Source organism: Coregonus clupeaformis, chromosome 10 (assembly GCF_020615455.1).
Source record: "Coregonus clupeaformis isolate EN_2021a chromosome 10, ASM2061545v1, whole genome shotgun sequence".
Classification (NCBI taxonomy): Eukaryota; Metazoa; Chordata; class Actinopteri; order Salmoniformes; family Salmonidae; genus Coregonus; species Coregonus clupeaformis.
The window spans coordinates 16,184,612-16,209,008 of NC_059201.1; the positions used below are offsets into that span (position 1 = coordinate 16,184,612).

Sequence of the window (24,397 nt, forward strand, 5' to 3'; positions counted from 1 at the left end):
TGCCAAGTGATATGGGTCCAGAGGAGGCTAGTGGGAGGAGCTATAGGAGGATGGGCTCATTGTAATGGCTGGATTGGAATTAATGGAACGGTATCAATCATATGGAAACCACATGTATTTTATTCCAGCCATTACAATTAGCCTGTCCTCCTATAACTCCTCCACCAGCCTCCTCTGAATGGGTCACTTAAATATGCTCTGCCGGGGACCCCACAGTCACCACAGCAGACAACACACACTGCTGCTGTCATTCAGAAAAGGAAGGAAGGAATTAATGTATAAGATTGCATGCATATCTTAAATTGTGTTGGCACTTCATCTTGGCAGTTTTGTCTTCTGAAGCCCTTGCAACTCTCTCACTCAGCTCTCATCCATCTTCATCACACAACCCATTCCCATCCTGTCTGTCTCAGATGGAGCATTGTACAAAATGGTCATGACATCACGCGTGTCAGATCCAAGTGTTCAGGAGGTCCTTCATCCTTCCAACTGAGATTGACTTCTCTCCCCCATTTTCTCACTCATCAAGATAGTGTGGCTAAGCAAACTGGGGTGGGCTAAAATGTTGCCGCACAGGATTTAAAGACGTTAATTTACATGCAAGGTGGACAGGGGACACACTCATTCAGTGGTGCAGAGGATGATCTGGATTGTGAGATTGCATGAATAGTGAGCTCTGCCGAGCCACTGAATAATCAAATCACGAGTGAATTATTTATTTTTGGGGGGGAGCATGTTCCTTACTTTTTCCCTATGAATTATGCATTTCCACTGCATTGCTTTACTGATACATTTCACCATTATTGTACTTTCTGGCATGAATTCGATCATGTGTGCATCCATGTAAAATCCACTGGGTGAGTCATGTGTGCTCCCAGAGATTGGAACTGTCTAGAACCAGATGAAAACCGCTGAGGACTTAAAATAGCCATTGTCTTTAAGATAAGAATGAGATGTTAGAGCTCTCTGTTAGCACAGCCCAGAACCTCATTATTATAGTATACATTAGGATAATTATTATAGTCTAGTAAATGTCAACCAATGTTTCCATATGAATGTGTGTGTGCGTGCGCATGTGTGTTTATCATTAGGCAAAAGAGGCAATTGCCTCAGGCCTCACATAATCAAGGGGCCTCATGAGCTGGTCATTTCTTTAAAAATAATGTTGAAAGAATTTCACAGCTCGAGACATTTCCTCCCCATTTAAAATCTGTCTGTTTAAGCTAGAGATATTTGGGGGGTTTTGCATGCGCTGCGTCTACTAAGCTACAGCGGTGTTGGTAAGACCAGGAGAAGGTGGAATCGGTCTTCTCACGAAAACGTCTGTAGCGTTCGAGCGGTTTGGGCTACACACTAATATGACCCCTCTATTGAAAGATTAGACTCTCACAAACACGATCCGTTTTGCTCTACGACCCCCACAAGTGTCACAGGACTCGTCTGAAGGTAAGCTGGTACCGGGTCGAAAAATGAATGGACGTGAATACGGCATTTCAATGTAAAAGGTATATGGATAATTCCACGGTTAAAAATAACTTTTTCCGGAGCATTCTTATATCTCTCATTCAAAGTGTTTATATGGGCTAATAGCAGTAAGGCCAAATTCAATGTTTGATTAAATACACAAGTCATGAAGGCAGTCAAATTCCACGTAACCGTTTAGTCACGGTAATTAGGCTTCTCCAAGCTCTGATGCTGCTGATGGTCATTAGTAGCCTACCAAACTTGCTAACTGCCTGGTACTCAGCACTCTATTGTCCCTCTAATCACTATGACATCAATGCAAATGTCATCGAAAATCTAATCAAACACTTCATGAGAGCCCATGAGCTCACGTTGCGCAACATTTCTATAGTCTATGCAATTGCGCAAGAAAACAGAGTGATGCTCAGTCCCCTCCTGTACTCCCTGTTCACCCATGACTGCATGGCCAGGCACGACTCCAACACCATCATTAAGTTTGCCGACGACACAACAGTGGTAGGCCTGATCACCGACAACGATGAGACAGCCTATAGGGAGGAGGTTAGAGACCTGGCCGTGAGGTGCCAGTATAACAACCTCTCCCTCAACGTGCACAAGACAAAGGAGATGATTGTGGACTACAAGGGAAAGAAAGAGGACTGAGCACGCCCCCATTCTCATCGACGGGGCTGTAGTGGAACAGGTTGAGAGCTTTAAGTTCCTTGGTGTCCACATCACCAACCAACTATCATGGTCCAAACACACCAAGACAGTCGTGAAGAGGGCACGACAACGCCTATTACACCTCAGGAGACTGAAAAGACATGGGTCCTCAGATCCTCAAAAAGTTATACAGCTGCACCATCGAGAGCCTCCTGACTGGTTGCATTACCGCCTGGTATGGCAACTGCTCGGCCTCCGACCGCAAGACATTACAGAGGGTAGTGTGTACGGCCCTGTACATCACTGGGGCCAAGCTTCCTGCCATCCAGGACCTCTATACCAGGTGGTGTCAGAGGAAGGCTCTAAAAATTGTCAAAGACTCCAGCCATCCTAGTCATAGACTGTTCTCTCTGATACTGCACGCCAAGCGCTACCGGAGCGCCAAGTCTAGGTCCAAAAGGCTTCTTAACAGCTTCTACCCCCAAGCCATAAGACTCCCGAACAGCTAATCATGGCTACCCGGACTATTTGCATTGTCCCCCCACCCCCTCTTTTACACTGCTGCTAGTCTCTGTTTATTATCTATGCATAGTCACTTTAACTATACCCACATGTACATATTACCTGAATTACCTCAACTAACCTGTGCCCCTGCACATTGACTCTGTACCGGTACCACCTGTATATAGCCTCCCTACTGTTATTTTATTTTTTATTCTTTAAATTCTTTACTGATCTATTTTTTACTTAACACTTATTTTTCTTAAAACTGCATTGTTGGTTAAGGGCTTGTAAGTAAGCATTTCACTGTAAGGTCTACACCTGTTGTGTTCAGCGCATGTGGCAAATAAAATTTGATTCGATTTTATGGCCTCTATTAAAAAGAGGAGGAACCCATCAGCTTTCTATAGGCTAGTCCTACTATATTTATTTCTCAACTTTCCTAATATTAAGCACATTGCTTATCTTTATAACAGAAGTATAGCCTACTGGGCTGGTATAGAAATGAACCACGGGAAAAGCATCCTCCATTCGCTAAGTGCATGATAATGGTTCATTCTAAATCAAAACATATTTCACACATTTAGTCTATGTAAAGACACGATTAAATCAAGAATAGTCTGATGAGTGACAATATTAGCCTATCACTTGTGAATTATATATTATCACTTGTAAATGATGCCCAGCTTAAGGCAAGAAACAATGCCTTTTTTTAGCGAATTTTTCGAATCATGTAGCCTAGCCCATAGGCCTATATGTTTTGATAAGGTTTGTATCACAACTAAAGTGGCCAAATAACTTCTTAAAATTAAGCACATTAATCCGCTTTACAATGGGTGTAGAGCCTAAATGGCATAAAGCAGCGCGTGAGTTAAAAGTTTGGGGAAGATAATTTTCACCATAAAAATGCTCCTTAATAATAAAATCATTACATGCATAATCACATTTGCGGTCACTTTTGATGATGGTGTTTTCCTGCTAATGGAACATTCACACTTATAGCCTACTGCCGTGTGCGCATTTCAGCGCTTATAATGTGAAGAAAAAGACATTTTAAGCTGATGCTAGTGGTTGTATTAATTTGGGATCTATCGCATCCCACAACTGTCCCGGACTATGTTTGGAATATTTGTTTCTCGCACAGAATAGAATAGGTCAACTTTTGTACTATGGGGGATAGTAGATTGACATAGGCTAGTGCTTTTGCTGTTCGTTAGGCCTACTCATCTTGTTGGCTGACGAAAAGTAAATGTGGACATTTCTTCCAGTATCTTCAATATGCAACTCGGAATTGGATAAGAACGTGCGCAGTTGCGTCCCCGATGTGTCTCTCTTCAATTGTAGCCTGTGAGAAATACCCGATTAGGTGATGGAGAGCCGTGTGAGTGAGAGGCACTTCGGGACAGGCAGCACTCAGGGAGAAGGGCACAACGCAGCACTCCGGGCCAAGGGCACAACGGCCATTGGCCGCAAAAGGCATGGATTTTTTTAGGGGGCATTACGGCCACACCGCCGGGAAAGTCGAGGCATTAGCAAGTGCTTGTCAAATTGTGAATGAGAGACTGATGAAGTCTGTACAGCCTGCGCAAAAAACAAAGCAGAGCTCATGCCTTTCAAGCAACGTTTTTCAAATCATCATTAGAGTAGCATCATGCAGCTTTACAATGTATTAAAAATCAAAACATATAGCCCAACGTTTGTAGAACAACTAAAGTTACATGAATAACTCTAAATTAAGCATATAGGAGTACCTATTTCTTTGTTAACCGCTCAACACAGAATAGCTGCATGTGCGTACTCCCTCAAATCGTTTGGAGAAAATATCCTTTCTATTTTATTCAGCTTTGTTCAGTTGTATTCTTCATACTATAAAATAATGCCACAGAATTCTAAGCAAATCTTGTCTGCTAAATGAGCTAGTGTTGTCACACCCTGATCTGTTTCACCTGTCTTGTGATTGTCTCCACCCCCCTCCAGGTGTCGCCCATCTTCCCTATTATCCTCAGTGTATTTATACCTGGGTTCCCTGTTTGTCTGTTGCCAGTTCGTTTTGTTTCGTCAAGCCTACCAGCTGTTTTCCCCCTTGCTCCTGTCGTTCTCAAGATCCTGTTTTCTAGTTTTGACCATTCTGCCTGCCCTGACCCTGACACTGAGACTGCCTGCCGTTCTGTACCTTGTCACACCACCCTGGATTATTGACCTCTGCCTGCCCTGAACCTGAGACTGCCTGCCGTTCTGTACCTTTTGGACTCTGATCTGGATGACTGACCTCTGCCTGCCCTTGACCTGTCGTTTGCCTGCCCCCTGTTTTTGTAATAAACTTTTGTTACTTCGACACTGTCTGCATCTGGGTCTTCTCCTGAAACGTGATAACTGTAGCCCACAGCCATTTGGCATAGCCAGATCAGGACAACTCACAGTATGCTATTCTGTTCTTCTGAAATAGACTACAATTTCTTCATATCATGCTTCTTTAAACCTGTCTAAAATAAATAATGGATTTATTGTGAAGGTGTAGGTTATATTACATGAATTTCTTAGATTTTTAAAAATGTAGATGTTCCAAAGGTCTGCATCAGTGGCTTGTAGGCTATGTGTGGAAGCCAGGAGATACTAAATGTGTTTGTTAATTAACAGTCAATTACCGTGAGACCTACAGTTATTTGCTTGACAATCACCGGCTGACAAAATTTTGTGACAGCCACAGCCCTAGTTGTGTTCATGGCACATTAAAAGATAATACATTTATACAGTTTAATTATACTGAACAAAAATATAAACGCAACATGTAAAGTGTTGGTCCCATGTTTCATGAGCTGAAATAAAAGATCCCCAAAATCTCACAAATATTGTGCACAAATTTGTTCAAATCACTGTTAGTGAGCATTTCTCCTTTGCCAAGATAATCTATCTGTGGCATATCAATAATATGGTTAAACAGCATGATCAATACACAGGTGCACCTTGTGCTGGAGACAATAAAAGGCCACTAAAATGTGCAGTTTAGTCACACAACACAATGCCACAGATGTCTCAAGTTTTGAGGGAGCGTGCATGTGGCATGCTGACTGCAGGAATGTCCATCAAAGCTGTTGCAAGAGAGCTGAATGTTCATTTCTCTACCATAAGCCGCCTCCAACATCGTTTTAGAGAATTTGGCAGTACGTACAACCGGCCTCACGACCTCAGACCACGTGTATGGCGTTGTGTGCGCGAGCGGTTTGCTGATGTCAACATTGTGAACAGAGTGCCCCATGGTAGCGGTGGGGTTATGGTATGGGCAGGCACAAGCTACGGACAACGAACACAATTGCATTTTATCAATGGCAATTTGAATGCACAGAGACACCGTGATGAGATCCTGAGGCCTATTGTCGTGCCATTCATCTGCTGACATCACCTCATGTTTCAGCATGATAATGCACGGCCCCATGTCGCAAGGATCTGTTGCAGTTCCCACTAATATCCAGCAACAGCTATTGAAGAGGAGTGGGACAACATTCACAATCAACAGCCTAATCAAATCTATGCGAAGGAGATGTGTCGCGCTGCATGAGGCAAATGGTGGTCACACAACATACTGACTGGTTTTCTGATCCACGCCCCTACCTTTTTTTTAAAGGCATCTGTGACCAACAGATGCATATCTGTATTCCCAGTCATGTGAAATCCATAGATTAGGGCCTAGTCAATTTATGTCATGAAATGTAACTCAGTAAAGTCTTTGAAATTTTTGCATGTTGCGTTCATATTTTATATTTTTTCACATGTTCAGTATACAGGTACACGTCTTTACTATAAATCCCATTAAAATGTTTTAGGAGGGGCAGGGAGAGGGGGGGGCTCAGACTGGCCTTTGTCTGTGGCCTTGAAATCACTGTGTGCATGCATTCGTGCGTGCATACATGTGTGTGTACTTGCCTGCATGTGTGTAAGTATGTGGCTCTTCTCCTATCAGATGTTGTTACCTCATCCATCTCTAAATGGCACCCTGTCTCATTAATTATTGAGTCTCAGCGCTGCATCTGGAGAATGTGCTAAACATTCCTCTTTAAATAACAGGAGGATTCTGGCAGACGCAGCAGGAACTAAAAAGTGCAGCCTCTCTCGCAAAGAGCACGGAAAGAAGGGCCTTTGTTTTTACATCCAGACACTATCTTTCTACACTGTTAGGAATAATCAATACTTATTCTAGTCTATACTACAATGTCTGTTTAATAAACCATCATGGAGATTTCCCCACACAGGTTCCAGAACCTTCTTTCTGTGTGTCTGAGTGTTGACTGAATATTTGAGCTTCTGACATAGTCTCAGATATGTTGCTATGCAGCTGATGCGCCCAGGTGTTTATAGCTTGGTTACCATTAGGGACGGTTTCATAGCAGTGTCAGTGAATCACGTTTAACAGGACTGTTGTCGGGGGTAACGCTGCTGGAGACCCTGCGATGCATTAATTAGATGTTCCTCGCTGTAATTGTGGAATATAGTGCATCACTAATTAACACACAGCACCGGCATGGCTGATGAGAAATAGTGTGAATGCTCCCTCAACTACTCACTGAAATGTCGATGTCTGTGAAGGCAGCACAGACATGCCTTTGTAGTGCTGAATATATAGGGGACATTTTGAAGAGAGCAACATGTGGGTTTATCACTAAGATATGTAGATGTGCAGGAATCCTTTCTTTAATGAGATATTCTGGTATTTGACGTCTATTTCACACCTTAATAAAGAAGCCGCATTTTCTTAACAGGCCAAAGTTCATCCATGAACTTCCATCAATGATCTCTAATGTAATTCAAATATACATTTATAAATGTAGACTAAATTTGTTAAACGTTTGTGAAGTTCAAACACATTTTAACCAAGAGTGCATCTTTGGTTTTAGAAGTGGGGGGGACATATTATTTTTAAATTATATATATATTTTTTATCCAGTTGGATAAACACTCCAAACAGCCTACCCGACCGCTCGGAGGCGACCGCATGGTCCTAAAGCACACCATCGCCTCGTTTTGTATGACATTCAAATGATGAAACTGGGGGGGACAAAAATGCAATTTCAGAATGTGAAAGTTGCGCCCCTGATTTTAACCATTGAATGTTACTGGTCCAACTCAAGGTGTCATAATATTTTTTAATGTGGCACAGTCGATGCACGCAGGACTACAGGCCACCATGAATCAGCTCACTCTCCCTGCCTGTTTCATTAGGCCTACACTATGATCAGAGCCAGCTGCAGACAATGATCAGCTAGGTGGAAATCAGATTTTCTAAATGTTTATGCCATATTTATAATTATATAAAATATATGCAACGAATTTCCCTCCAACAGGTTTCTGTGCCAATGCACCACACAACCAATAAACAAAGCATACCGACTTCGGGCACTTCAATATCATGGTTTGCATTTAGTGAGGTGGGGCAATGATGTTGAACGATTAGGCCTGGCTCGCAGTCTGCGTTCCAACTCATCTCAAAGGTGTTCGATGGGGTTGAGGTCAGGGCTCTGTGTAGGCCAGTCAATTTCTTCCACACCGATCTCAAGAAACCATTTCTGTATGGACCTCGCTTTGTGCACGAGGGCATTGTCATGCTGAAACAGGAAATGGCCTTCCCCAAACTGTTGCCACAAAGTTATAAGCACAGAATCGTCTAGAACAGGGCTGCCCAACCCACTTCCTGGAGATCTACCGTCCTGTGGGTTTTCAGTCCAACCCTAATTTAACACACCTGATTCTACTTATTAGCTGCTCAACAAGACCTTAACTAGCTGAATCAGATGCGCTAAATTAGGGTTGGACTGAAAACCTACAGGACAGTAGATCTCCAGGAAGAGGGTTGGGCAGCCCTGGTCTAGAATGTAATTGTATGCTGTAGCATTAAGATTCCCCTTCACTGAAACTAAGGAGCCCGAACCTTGAAAAACAGCCCCAGACCATTATTCCGCCTCCAACAAACTTTACAGTTGGCACTATGCATTGGAGCAGGTAGCGTTCTCCTGGCAGCTGCCAAACCCAGATTCTTCCGTCGGACTGCCAGATGGTGATGCGTGATTCATCACTCCAGAGAACGCGTTTCCACTGCTTCAGAGTCCAATGGTACCAATCCAGCCGACGCTTGGCATTGCGCATGGTGATCTTAGGCTTGTGAGCTCCCGACGAACAGCTCTTGTGCTGACGTTGCTTCCAGAGGCAGTTTGGAACTCGGTAGTGAGTGTTGCAACCGAGATAAGACGATTTTTAAACGCTACGCACTTCAGCACTCGGCGATCCCATTCTGTGAGCTTGTGTAGGCTACCACTTCGCGGCTGAGCCGTTGTTGCTCCTAGACGTTTACACTTCACAATAACAGCACTTACAGTTGACCGGGGCAGCTCTAGCAGGGCACAAATTTGACGAACTGACTTGTTGGAAAGGTGGCATCCTATGACGATGCCATGTTGAAAGTCACTGAGCTCTTAAGTAAGGCCATTCTACTGCCAATGTTTGTCTATGGAGATTTCATGGTGTGTGCTCGATTTTATACACGTGTCAGCAATGGGTGTGGCTGAAATAGCCAAATCCACTAATTTGAAGGGGTGTCCACATACTTTTGTATATATAGTGTAATTCTGTGGACCAGAAAAAGTTGAATTAATACTACCATTTTTTCCAGAGATAGCCAGCCTAGCTGTTTAAAATGCTTGACCTCCAGATGAGTTAGAGGGGCGAGTTTATTTAGTAAAATTCTTAAAAGCTTGTTTTGACTGGTCTGTGGCTTATTCTTAAATGTTTGGGGCTGCTGGTAAACCATTATGTGCAGGCATAATCAAAGTGACAATGCACTAGCGCACCTGCCAGAGTCTTTATGATGTCTGTAGCTAGGTTTCCATCCAATTTGGCGAAAGATTTTCATGCAAAATATTCTAAAATCTGCATTAAAACAATCTGCAACTTTTCCCATCAAAGTTGTGTTTCCATCAAATTGACTTGTTGAGGATAAAAGTCTGTGCGTAAATATGTAGTGCACATAAAAATAACTTGTACTGAATAATAAATACAAGTTAAATAGGTATAGTGAATGTGCCCACTCTGGTATTGACACGTGCTCTCTAGCCAACAGCTTGCAGAAACAGTGTGGGTATAGCCTACATGATGATATTATTATGGACAAAAGTGCGAGATCCTATTTGGCAAACGGCAGCCAAGCATCGATCATCATATCACCAGAATAAGACCCTCAATATTCATTGAAAGTAGCATCAAGCTCAACACCGTGCATTTTCACCACCCTGTGAAGTTCATCATTATTTAATCTAGCACCTAATAAACTGCATGCTTTCCCATGATGTCGTGACATTTTTCATCCAACGTACTTTACTCGCATTAAAAAGATTGGATGGAAACCTGGTTAATGTCAAGCCATTTTGAGGATGCTGGAATTATGTTTTGGACAAACGTGTGCAGGCCGACAGGACTGGTTGTGTTTATGCCACATATAAAAGGGAATACATTTAAAAAGTTAAATGACAGATATTTAGGCTATATTGAAGTGTTAGATTCTAGGTGTGCGAGGAATAGCCACTCGGATTGGAGAGGAGGTAGAGCGCACGTTAAGCTTTCCTGAATGACTGGGCCTGCCGGGAGCTGTGGCCACATGAATGATGATCCGTAACAGACAGCGCATCTAAGTAAAATATCAAATAAAAATACAGCCAGACTGGCCTGCTACTGTGCCTTTCTTGCAAGCAGATGAGGAAATTATTTTTTTAAACATGAATTGAATGTTGTAACAACACAGAATAGAACAATTAATACAAGTCCCATGATCGTAGTGACTGTCCATTACCTCATCACTTATTAACCATCATTTATTCACATTACTTTACTTTAATAAAATATTTCAGTTGTTGTGTGTATTACATTTGTTTTATTTGATTACTTTATTATTTCATTCCAAGTCATTATCTCATCTCTATAGAGCTGCTGCCTATGCTGTCTGACAAAATCACTATTTTGGTAGTGCTTCAAAGTAAATAAGGCATTTATGACTGCTGAATACCAACTATCAATCACTTAGATCATATATTTTCAGGTAGAGGTACCTCACGAAGCAACTGCTCTCTATCCCTCTCGCATATTCTTCTGTTTCTTTTTTACGTAGCAGGTGTAAAAGAAACACAGACCGGACAATTAGGCACACAATGGATCATGGTCATTGTAGTTAATTACCAGGTTTTCTGCACTAAATTATGTAGAATATTGGCCTGTTGGAAACTACAACTCCCTACTACATCGCGCAGTATGGGCTTGATCTGATTTATCGCTAGAGAAACAGTGTAATGTGTACATTGAGCTCACAGAAAAAAACTGAACAAAATGGAATTCAAATAATTGAACCGACGGTCAATTAGATGTTTTAAAAAACTGAAAATAACTGAAATTTCAGTTAATCGCTCAGCACTACCAGGCACTCACTAGTGTTCCAAAAGATTTTGGTGCTCCAAAAATGCGGTATGGTACTGTATTCTGAATTACAGTAAATTACTGGCAGCAATTCAGGACAAGGTTTGTAGAATTCCTAAAATACAGTATATTAATGTATTCTGTGCGGTACAGCATTCTCACTCACTGGTGCAACAAAATAGCCTCTTACAATGCATGCCTTAAAACATTTTCCCACAATGCACCATTTACGCTATTTTACTGTTCATTCTACAGTGTTTTACTGTTGAAATTACAGAAAAGTATTACAGTGTGCTGTAAAAGAAATGTATGGTATTTTACTGTGCATTCTATGGTAATCTACTGTATTCAGTTTATACAGTATCATACTGTTGATTAATACAGTAAGTTACTGATAAAATTACAAAAACAGCTAACAGTGTGGAGCCTCCAATGGTGTCACAGGCCCTCGCCTCCACACTATCTCCAAACCTGTGTCTGTGGAACACCATGACACCCACTGGCAAGGCCTTGGGCCACATCTGACTCTGGGACACAACAACAACACCACCATGCGTCCGGCAGGCTGCAGCAGCACCAACCTTCTCATTGTGACCAGTCCAGTCCAGACTCCCAGACCCAAACTCCCCAGCCCCACACCTCCAGTGGGGTGGAGGCAGCCATATTCCACTGCATCTCCATGGTGATGGGGACCTTTAGCAGGGGATTTTGAGTTGTCCTGTGGCCTGCCCATTTCCCTGGAGGCTTCACACACATCAGACGTGACCACCTGGGGGTTCACACAGGGAGGTCAGATACAGTGACCTTTCACACGGCCCGGACGGCCCGGACACGGCCCCTAGTCTGACTCATCAGTATTATACAGGGAGAGCAGGACAGACAGACATGAGAGGAGAGGGCTGAGGAGACAAAGGCTGCAGAGTAGTAGAACATGCAGCTCATGTGAACAACACCCACACTCAATACTCACTTACTCCACCTGCATATCTCTGAATAACATAATTTCAACCAATGACTGGCTGCTACACTTCATCCATCACCGATGTCTGTCTGGCTCACTCTGACAGCCTATTAGCAGCACAGGAAATACTTTTTTATGTGGCCATCAATCAGTGTTTATGAATTAGATACTCCGCAGTCCGCACCACAATGTGACAGTACAGTGTGTTTGCGAAGCGCTGTTCCACAAACCCAAAGTGCTTAAAAATACATGAACGATAAAGGAAGTGCAATACAAGGGAAGATTAGTCTTAATAAAGTAGGGCTTGTTTGCTCAGCACACATAAAGGAAGGCTGAACAAAACACTCGACAGTCAGTAGTGTAAGAATGAAGGTAATGACAGATGTACACTCCCTGGGACCCTGTGTAGAGTGGTCCAAGCCAAGTTCAATCAGTCCTAATAGACTGGGTCTTGTTCATCAGACAGACACCCACTGGCCCACCAGCTCAGCATTACAACACAGAGAGTGAGAGAGAGCGCCTTCAGCAGCACATACAGATCAGTAACCAGGCTATCCCCTTCCCCCTCTGAGACTGTGTGTAGTCTAAGTACAGGGTAGAGGTCATGTGGTTCAAAAACGTGTTATCCAAAGGCAGGGGGCACCGTCAGACAGGTGGGTCTATTCAACCCGCGATAGATTCAGTGGAGCCACTGTGGGAGAAGCTGGGGCAACCCTGAGAACAGAGACTGGTAATAGCAGCTCTATAAATTACCACAGGACAAGGGCATGCTCCCTGAGAGGAGACAGAAGCCCCAGATAGTCTTTAACGAAATTACACCTCATTCATCAAGCCTGTGTTTGCATGTCCTCTATACTTTCTCTCCATCCCCCGGTACTCTGAGTCTTTTTATCCCATACCTCCTCACAGGCCCCCTCTCTCTTATGTTAGGTATTTATGTTTGTTTAGGAGGAATACACAGAACAATAGATTAAAGTTAGTAATAGCACATTGCTGTATTCAGTCTGATATTTTCTAAATGAATTACTTGTCATTTAGTCTCCAATTCTGCTCTGGTGTTTAGATTGTGGCTGATCAGTGCATGAACGCCACAGTCGCTGGATCCCCTCTCTCAGCACGATGACAGGAGAGGGAAACTCATCATTAAGGAATAGTTCAAATATTGCTCAAATGATGAGCACCTTTTCAACTATGGGGATACCCGGAGATGTCATCAGTATCTAAAATTAAGCGCTGTGACGCACTCACTAAGGCACCCCAGAGAGTGAACCTTCCCAAGCTTTTTACATACCTTCATTACATACTTTTATCCTAACATATGGGCATATCTCACACACAGAGCAGACCCTCCCCCTCTGGGTAGAATGGTCCAATCTATTATTCATCCAGCCCCCCCTGCCTCCCAAGCAGCATAGGATGCAGTCATTCTGCCTATGAAGCAGAGCAGAGGGAAGGAAGGAAGCCACCACCGTAACTGACTGGGCCCCAGCATACTGAAGTACACCCACTGGAGGAAATATCCATGCAGGCTACAGTGATTAAAGCTGCTGTTTTAATAATGCCTTGGACCCTAATTGAAACCCATTGATGGTCTGTGGATGCCCAGAAGGTATAATGGAATGTGTGATGATAAGCCTGGTATGCTACTGTGGGCTAGCCAGAAGGTAACTACAGTATAATCATGGAATATGGGGAGGTATCACCTTAGGCTAGAGAAGCTCCTCTGACAGAGCTGGGAGTTGGCTGATGTGTGTATGTGAGTATGTAAATACGGGTAATCGTGTGTAGAGTGTGTAACTGAATGTCCACAATTATCTGTGACATGCACGCACGCATTCTCTGTCTCCCAGTCTGGGTGCTACGGAGCATCTCCTCTCACAAGGCAGTAGCTTTATTAAGTCCTAATAAACGTGGGCCCAATTAGTCAACCAGGTCACTCAAGATTGACTTCTAAATTGGACGTCCATCCATGTCCCCAGGAAGTTGGGAGATGCCTTCAAAACCCGCCACTAGAGGCAACATTGAGCGCTATTAACATCAAGTAAGCTTGGGTTTTGCTAGGGCGAATTGGTCAAACCGTGAGATCTTGTTGCAATTAGTAGGACTTTCATCACGTCAGTGTGAGGAGCTCACCTTGCTTCACCTCACCAGTCAGCCGCTACTGCTACTATTGTTACTGCTACTGAGAGTAATCATGATGTCACTAGTCATCCTATCAGCCCGTCCTCCTCAACATCTGCAGCGTGTTTGCATCTGACAGTCCCACTGCTGGAGTTGGTATTACCAGGGAAGAGAGGAGCTCCTCTAAATGAGATCAGCCAAGCATATGGGCAAACAGGTAAATATATCTGGCATGCGGAACCCAGACTCATTAAAGCTACTGTGTTAACATCTCACTAAACATGGAGCACCGTAATTGCATGCCGGTACTTTAAATAAAGAGATAAAGTTATATGATCATCAATCATCTTGTCCCTGCTCTATTCTATGGAGTGAAACATCGGCTATCTGGATTGTAAAATAGATTTATAGAACAGTCAGTGCATCAGTATTCACCTAGCTTGGGTTGGGATTGTTCATTTATAAACTAGGAGCAATTCAGAGTTAAGAAAACGTATCACCTTTAGAAAGTATCTTTAGCAAGAATCTAGAAATCTCTCAGTACTTATATCAGCAACCATAGTTAAGATCCATGTATGAGCCTATAGAATGGAGCAACATAAACAAATGTAATTAGAGTGTAGAGTCAGTGCTGTACCTGTATGGAGACGTCGCTGTAGGAGCCTCCTATCACCCCAGAGATGGCCAGAGGGACGTCGTCATGGATGGCGTAGGAGCCGTCAGGGCAGGTGTACTCGCTGTCATCCACCTTGGTGAGGGAGGCACGGACAAACTCCAGGGACTGCTCCAGGGCGTAGGTGTCCTTAGAGCAGGTGTCCAGAATGTGGGCTCCCAGCCGTATCCCCGGCAACAGGCGCTCGTCCTTGTTGATCTCGTCCAGGGCTAACAACATGGCCTCCAATCTCTGGATCCCTCTCTGAGCGTTGATCTTCCCACAGTCCTCTGCACCCTCGCCCTTCTGGTGCACAGGGAACAGCCCTCCTATGATCAGGTCCCCGTCCACTGTGATCTCCCTCTTGGTGTCCGTGTTGAAGCCTGACATGGGGAGACCCAGTGGGGCCTGGGCCAGGAGGGACATACACACACACAGCAGGCAGGGGTGGGAGAGGTGGAGGGGTCCGGGCAGGGGGCGCAGCCCCAACCCAGGGGACCTCCCTGGTGACATGGCCCTGGGCCCTGGGTGAGTCAGGTCACTGCTGTCTGTTGTTTCTCTTCCTCTGGTTCCCTCTGTTCTCTCTGGAGCTGGGGAGGGTACAGTAGGCTAGCAAGGAACAGAGCAGCACGGCACGGCGGCACCAGATCTCAAAGCGCCAGTGTTTTTGTCCTGGTTGAGGCCATCTCCTGCATCAATGGCATCGTCTTTAAGGTTCTGGAGAGTACAGCCTGCGGATCAAACAGATGGGGAATCAGTCAATGCTACAATACAATGAGATCTTTGTTTCACACACACACACACACACACACACACACACACACACACACATTCACATACACTTCAAGAAACACATTCTCATTTCCATATACATCATCTTTACGAGACAGTAAAATTTGTGCCATATGATTCCAGTGAAATTTGTTTTGCATGATTCCAGTGAAATTAGTGTCTTATGATTCCAGTGAAATTTGTGTTGATAATAACTGATGTGGGATGCAGGGATAGTCACTGGATAATGACACATTGACATAAATAATATAATATAATATAATATGTGTCACGATCGCTGAAGGAAGTGGACCAAGGCGCAGCGTGGAATGCGTACATCTTTTTATTAAGTACACCACACAAACAAAACAATAAACGATACGTGAAGTCCTCGGTTAACAAACAAACCAACACGGAACAAGATCCCACAATACACTACTGCCTAACGGCTGCCTAAGTATGGTTCCCAATCAGAGACAACAAGCAACAGCTGAACCACCCCGGCCAACATAGATACACATGAACTAGAACTTAAACACAGAACACAAACACATAGAAACTACACACCCTGGCTCAACATAACAGAGTCCCAGAGCCAGGGTGTGACAATATGCCATTTAGCAGATGCTTTTATCCAAAGCGACTTACAGTCATGTGTGCATACATTTTTACGTATGGATGGTCCCGGGGATCGAACCCACTACCCTGGCGTTACAAGCGCCATGCTATACCAATTGAGCTACAGAGGACCACATAAAAGTGGTAATAGAACATTTCTAATAGGTACACATACACAATACTACATAGGCTAATGTATATTAACTCACTACTTCCATTCTCTTGTGTCATGTTACTATAGTCATAAGGCAGCATGTTGGCACTTTTCCCATTCCACATATGTAATATTCAACAACATATCTTTTTTTAAATGACTAGGGGTCTGTCAAGTCATATAGCAGGATAATGTGACATAATCATCGGTTTTAAAGCCAGGAGGCCACTACACTTTTAATGTAGCTGTCTGGCTGAACATATAGGTAAACAGCAAAATAGGAAACACCACTAAACATGCTGATGTAGGACGCCACAGAAATCCCTGGTTTTATATATAGTACCGTATATAGGGAGAGATTCTAATCTAGTTTCTTTGCACAGGTGTAGAACACGCATAAATAGGGTGTGTGATGTGAGAGTGAGCGAGCGAGAACAGTGTGTACTGTGGACGCTGGCTGGATTCTCCAGTGTTTTCTCATGTCTGAGTTCCTAAGCAGCTCGCTAGCGAGTGACCGCATCACTCCCCCATGGTGAATGGCTTCCTCTGGAATAGTGTGTGTTTGTCTTCTTCTCTTCTGCCTGAGGGGCCATGTGACTGTTCTGGTGCGAAACTCTCTCCATCTCCTCTCTCCATCTCCTCTCTCCATCTCCTCTCTCCCTTTCTACTCTTCCTCTCTTTCACTCTCTCCATCTCCTCTCTCCCTTTCTACTCTTCCTCTCTTTCACTCTCGCTTTCCCTCTCTCCATCTAGTTTCCTGTTTGACCTCGTCTCTCAATGCAGGGAGACGAGTCCACAGCTGTTTGTTGCACACGCAGGCCACACACACACACACACACACACACACACACACACAGATGCACGCACAAACACAAATTGTATAAAAAGGTATCCCTTGGGGAACACTGTCAAAGCAAATGATGCAAATGAGACAGATTTAGCAAACACACAAACAAATACATTGCCATACACACACTCACAACGAGCTGTTGAAATCTCCCTGCAGCAGTAGCTGAATACTTATTTTCCCCTGATGGATTGAATCTAAACACTGTTTCATTCTACTGCATAAGCTTATTCCTACTTCCTGCAGACAAGGTTGCATAAATATCATGATATTTACATTGGGAAAGTACTGTAGTGGCAGATTTATAACAACCACAATGACATTGCGATTACTAATTCACAGCTTTGTTTCAGTTCTTTCTATTTTTGTCCAACTGAAACCAATGAAAACCAAGACTGCATACAAATAAATGTAACCAATAGTTGCACAGTATAAAACAACACAGCGAAGCCCTCATGTAAGCTGTATATATCACTATATATCACTACTAATTACTAACATGTTTCCCCAATTCAACTCAAAGGTGAACTGGTTGACCATGCTGAACCATATTCTTATGTCCACTGACCCTCTCCTCTGGTCAGTAGGGAGGCAGAGCCAGACCCTGGATGCATTCCAAATGGCACCCTATTCCCTACATAGTGCACTACTTTTGACCAGAGCCCTATTGACCCTGGTCAAAAGTAGTGCACTAGGGAATAGGCTGCCATTTGGGACACAGCCCCTGTAGAGCAGCAAGGTCCTGGGAGTGGAGCTATGTGAGGACCCGAACCCAGAGTGGCTCCAGTAGAGATGGATGGATGGGTCCAGAGGAGGTGCAGCAGCCAGCATCATGTCACTCTTCTCCTCTCTACTCCCCTGGGTTTAATTAGTGGAGGGGAGGGAGGGAGCAGTTTATTGGAGCAGGATATTGAGCCAGTATCATCTGCATGAGCCACTGCCACTAACTGCCTCTGCCAGTCAAATCTGCTCACTGAGAGAGCTAGAGATTATGAACATTTGTCATAAAAAAGGCAGTCTGGCTTTGTACTGATTTCATTTGGATTTCTCGAAGTATTTCCTTGTTTTGAGGGTCTGGGAGAACGCTATTGAATTGAAGCACTTTCCATGCTATCCATCATTATGGCCATCGACCATCTCAGGTTGTATACGGCTCTGTATGGCACAGGATATTTACTACCTAAATTAAGTAGAGTACCATTCTCTGAAATCAAAAAGTCTAATAGTGCAGTTTTTCAGTCATTGCTGTAGATATTCCCTGCTCGCCTGTGTTTGTGTGCGTGCAAAAGTGTGTCGTGTGTGTGTGTGTGTGTGTGTGTGTGTGTGTGTGTGTGTGCATGTCCACTCAGAGATATATGTGCTCATCTCACCGACACACATTCTTCCACTCATTAGGAAACCTCTCTATACTATTTGTTTCCATGGAAACTTGCCCAGAGACATGAAGGGTGGGGAGGAGACAGGCGAGGGCGAGGAGAGGACAAGTGGACCAATCTGGCCATGGAGTAACGTCCTGTGGGAGCACTGGGAAAGAAGCCTGCTGTAAACTGGCCCCATTGTAAACTGGCCCCATCCTCTCACTGCACACACACATACAGCTCTGGAAAAAAAATTAAGAGACCACTGCAAAATTATCAGTTTCTCTGGTTTTACTATTTATAGGTATGTGTTTGGGTAAAAATAAAATGTTTGTTTTATTCTGTAAACTACTGACAACATTTCTCCCAAATTCCAAATAAAAATATTGTCATTTAGAGCATTTATTTGCTGAAAATGACAACTGGTCAAAATAACAATAATGCAAAGAAAATAAGTTCATGTTCATTTTTAAACAACACAATACTAATGTTTTAATTTAGGAAGAGTTCAGAAATCAATATTTGGTGGAATAACCCTGATTTTCAATCACAGCTTTCATGCGTCTTGGCATGCTCTCCACCTGTCTTTCACATTGATGTTGGGTGACTTTATGTCACTCCTGGCGCAGAAATTCAAGCAGCTCGGCTTTGTTTGATGGCTTGTAACCATCCATCTTCCTCTTGATCACATTCCAGAAGTTTTCAATGGGGTTCAGGTCTGGAGATTGGGCTGGCCATGACAGGGTCTTGATCTGGTGGTCCTCCATCCACACCTAGATTGACCTGGCTGTGTGGCATGGCGCATTGTCCTGCTGGAAAAACCAATCCTCAGAGTTGGGGAACACTGTCAGAGCAAAATGAAGCACGTTTTCTTCCAGGACAACCTTGTACATGGCTTGATTCATGTGTCCTTCACAAAGACAAATCTGCCCGATTCCAGCCTTGCTGAAGCACCCCCAGATCATCACTGATCCTCCACCAAATTTCACAGTGGGTGCAAGACACTGTGGCTTGTGGGCCTCTCCAGGTCTCCATCTAACCATTAGACGACCAGGTGTTGGGCAAAGCTGAAAATTGGACTCATCAGAGAAGATGACCTTACTCCAGTCCTCTACGGTCCAATCCTTATGGTCTTTTGCAAACCTCAGCCTGGCTCTTCTTTGCTTCTCATTGATGAAGGGCTTTTTTTCTTGCACGACTTCAGCCCTGCCCCTAGGAGCCTGTTTCGAACCGTCCTCGCCGTGCACTTCACCCTAGCTGCCGTTTACCATTATTTTTGTAGGTCACTTGATGTCATCCTACGGTTGTTGAGTGACATTCGAATGAGTTGGCGGTCATCCCAAAAAGTAGAGAGTATTTTTCGCCCTCTGCCGGTCTGTAGCTTTGTTGTCCCCAATGTCTGCTGCTTGAACTTGTTCTTATGAACCGCCATCATTGAAATTTTAAGGATGGAAGCAACCTGACGCTCACTGTATCCCTCTGCCAGTAAAGCCAGAATTGAACCCTTCTTTTCCTCACTCAAAACTTTCCTTTTCAACTCGATTCGCCTTTTGGAGTCGCTGTCTTTTCTCCCTCGCTGCCTCTGTTTGCTCCCAAAGAAGGCGATCCATACCTTCCTGGATCTCCTCCCATGTCCATGATCCCTTACCATTTAATATCTCCTCCCAAGTCTATGATTTCTGCTCCTCCTGGGCACGCTGCTCGGTCCTTGTTTGGTGGGATCTTCTGTCACGATCATCGAGAGACGGGTCAGACCAAGGTGCAGCGTGGTATGCGTACATGTTTATTAAGACGAATAAACACTTGACAAAATAACAAAACAACGAAACGTGATGCTCAAACAGCGGCTACACACAACAAGCCAAACACGAGTCAAGATCCCACAACTTAGGTAGGCAACCAGGCTACCTAAGTATGATCCCCAATCAGAGACAACGATCGACAGCTGCCTCTGATTGGGAACCACACCCGGCCAACATAGATCTAAACATACTAGATCTCCACATATAATTACACATTACATAGAATACTCACACCCTGACCAAACCAACTAGTGAACTCTATGTCAGGGCGTGACACTGTCATACATGTAGAGATGCTGATTTAAGAAAAATTTGCAGTGGTCTCTTAATTTTTTCCAGAGCTGTATATATTTAATCCACTACATCCATCAACCAATGCAACGCTCTATTTCACACTTTAATGCCAGGTATTCTATTCTACCTGTAATTTACAGATAAATCACCAGCATATCTTCAATTCACCAATACACCCTAACCGTCAATGTTATTTCTTCACTGCAGATACTTTAGAGGCAAATGCCTGTGGGTTTTGTTGATGAATGTATGCTAGAAGTGACACATTGCATTTTATTTTACAGCACCTCTCTGCTGCAGCGTTTTGTGGGCTGACAGGTCTTTGACCAGATGACAGTGGGAATGTCAGGCGTTTGGCTCAGCCCCGGAGAGTCAGATAAACACAGTGAAACTGTACAGCACCTCTCCGCAAAATCACTGTCTGACAGCAAAGGATAATGCATATAATGGCATGTCTTCTTTACGGTCAGCAGGCTTACAATGATTTCCCCGCGCTACATTTTTATTTAATTTTTTACACTGCTGCTACTCGCTGTTTATTATCTATGCATAGTCACTTTACCTACCCCTACCTACATGTACATATTACCTCAATTACCTCGACTAACCTGTACTCCCACACATTGACTCGGTACCGGTACCCCCTGTATATAGTCTCGTTATTGTTATTTTAATGTGTTAAATTTTTTACTTTAGTAGTTTATTTAGTACATATTTTCTTAACTCTATTTTCTTAAAACTGCATTGTTGGTTAAAGGCTTGTAAGTAAGCATTTCATGGTAAGGTCTACACCTGTTGTATTCGGCGCATGTGACAAATACATTTTGATTTGATTTGATTAGATGTATTAACTTCAATGAGCACCCAGCCTCATTTCATCCTCTCTCCTCCCATGCAGCCATCTCCCTTCTCTTCCCTCTCATTTCTGCTTTCCGCTTCACCAGATGGCCTTGTTAATTCAAGTGTGTGGAGACTGCCAGCCTCTTACACTCTTCAAGCCAGGTGGTGTGAAGGAATGGGAAGGGTTTGGAAAGCAGGCATGGATGGAAGAGGGGGGGGAGAAGGAGGGAGGGCAGAGAAGTGGAAAGAGGAGGACGAGCCTCACAAGGTGTTATTTTGTCTCCATTTTTTCAATCACCTCCTCAGGCAGGAGTGGAGCGCTGCAGCATTAATATGGTAGGTAGGCAGGTAGGCTGGGGAGTGGCTGGAGCCCAGGAAACACCAGGGAGGAGATCCCCTGTGGAATAAATGCCTTGGAGCACAACACCAACAGGACAGGAGAGGAGGGTGATGGGAGCCAGGCTTCCCCCAAAATCACATTTCCAGCTAACAACGAGAATGGGCCTGGGCGGGGGAAGACTGGGGAATGGTCTGCTAATGGGAAAGGGAGGGGTCATTGAGTGCTCTGAGCTCTCACATCACCCAACCCAAACAATCTATCAACCTCCTGCCCTGCAATCAGAGCACCACCTGTGGCAACCCCCTTTATGAGAAAATGACATCAGCATCTCTGAGAAGATTCAATTATTTTTTTTAAAGCAGCAGAGCAATCTTAATTTCCAATTCCCATACAACTAGATTTGAGTGATGGATTTATAAGGATGTAGGAAAAATATCCCCCAGTTATCACAGAAGAAACATGCTTAACATCTATAAATAATGTATTGTCATGACACACACTAACACTGGCAGGTCCACTCCACACCGTTCCAAATGTGACGCCACACTGTGCCAAGTCTAGCCTGACAGTAATTAATCTGAACACAATGAGTGGAGAAATCACAACTTCCATCCCCCTAATCTGGCCATGGCACTACATTATCAGTCAGTGGCAGCCTGACAAATATGTCTTTCAGTTGGGGCTCCCCCTCTATCTCTCTGTCTCTGTCTCTGTCTCTCTCTCTGTCTCTCTCTCTCTCTCTCTCTCTCGCTCTCTCTCTCTCTCTCTCTCTCTCTCTCATTTAGTGACAGTCTAGGGTCGATAGATATCGGCACGTAGGTAGCCTAGCAGCTAGAGAGGTGAGCCAGCAGCTGGAGGGTTGACAGTTTGAATCCTGGGTCTGAGGGGGAAGAAATACTGGAAGGAAGTGAGCTGGAAACCGGGGGGTTGGTGGTATCAAATCCTAGATGCCATTGCCTGCTATTGTGCCCTTGAGCAAGGCACTTAAGCCCCCACAAGATTTCCCCGGACTCCCAGTGTGGCAGCCCCCCGCACCACTCCAATACCTGTATGTGTGTCTTTCGGAGGGGTTGGGTTAAAAGCAGAAGTCACATTTCGGTTGGACCTTGTGTACAATTGACCAATAAAGTCATCTTTAATCATAATCTTAATCACCTATTCAGAACTCGCTACAGGTTTGATCATACCTGTTATAGATTGAAAGCCACTTCCTGTCTCTCTTTGACAGACTGTGGACTTCAACTTGCCCAGAAAGACGTTCAACGTGCCCAGAAAGGTCAGTGCTGAAATGTTGTATAACAAACATAGTTTCTTCAGGAGCGTTTTCATTCATTTTTCTCATGAAGTAACACTTCAACTGCAGAGGAGAAACCAGTTGAATCCAGTTCCATGAATCCTGGGAGATTGACTGGATCAATGATAACCACTGAGATTGCTGAGGCAAAAAGACAAACCCATCTCCGAAAAGGAAGAGCACTGAACTTTCCAAATAAGGTCACTGATACCAAACAAATTAAGGGGAAAGGCAGTAATTGAAGTTGAAACGATAGCAGCCCGGGCAATCTGAGGCTGGCGCTGAATAACAACGAGTGGAGACATACAGCAATTAGGAAGATGTCAACCAAATCAAGACTTACTCAATCTCTCACCACCATGGTTCATCTCCTCATCATTGAGCTGACAGTAGGCCGAGAGGTCCAGACATATCAGCTATTGAACAAAGAATAGGTTTGGATTTGGTCATGTGTGTCTCTCATTACTACCTTCCCTGCCTCTCAGCTCCTCCCTTACAGTAACTCAATCCCTGCACTCTTGCTGAACCTGTGTGAGGGAGGGAATCCCCTGGTACAGTTCCATAGCTCCTCCCCTTCGCAGGGGCCTGATTCCACCTCACTGTGTACCACCTCATTTAAGATTCCTCGCCTCTCTGTGTTCTCTGTGTGTGCGTGAGCTCATTACAGGCAGAGCTGTGATTGGCCCAGACAGGGTGATGGAGGCATGGTGTTTATGTTTCAGGGGCTGCGTTAGGTTTTCTGTGGGTCTACCATTATTCATCACACACACCGTCAATGACAAGAAAGAAACGACAGTGTGCACCCTCCTGATCCTAAACTGAGACCTGAGACATGCTTTCATTCTGTCTTGTTATCTCTTAAACACACATATTACTCACGTGCACAAACACATTGACACGCACGCACACACACACATGCATGCACACACAGGCAATCACACACACACAAACACATACATCCCCAATACAGATAGACACAAACTGTACACACAAAAACACATACAGTACATCCCCAATACAAATGATATCTGTGCAGCAGAGAACACAGTTTCTCACAACAAACCAAATGACCTTCAGTGAGACAGATGCATGGCTGAACACACAAACACACATTGTCCCTGGTCCTACATAGCTACCTCAGGGATCCTTGACTGTCCCCAGGCCTCTCTATTAGCTCTACAGGTATACCAGTCCAGGGACACACACAACATCTGCTGGATACTACTCTCGCTGTATTATTATGGAAGCACAAAAATGCCTGGAAGCATA

At 44.1% G+C, this 24,397-nt stretch overlaps 1 protein-coding gene across 2 annotated transcripts in view; it reads right to left on the reverse strand.

The window, feature by feature from the left end:
* The window catches only part of LOC121575219 (metabotropic glutamate receptor 2), a 63,109-nt gene that overhangs the window by 35,878 nt on the left and 2,834 nt on the right, over window positions 1–24,397 (reverse strand). For both annotated transcript variants that reach the window (XM_041888181.1, XM_041888180.1), the window contains one exon: window positions 14,796–15,541. In XM_041888181.1, the coding sequence (XP_041744115.1) occupies window positions 14,796–15,323 (528 nt within the window). In that variant the 5' untranslated portion in view covers window positions 15,324–15,541. The remainder of the gene's footprint in view (window positions 1–14,795; window positions 15,542–24,397) is intronic.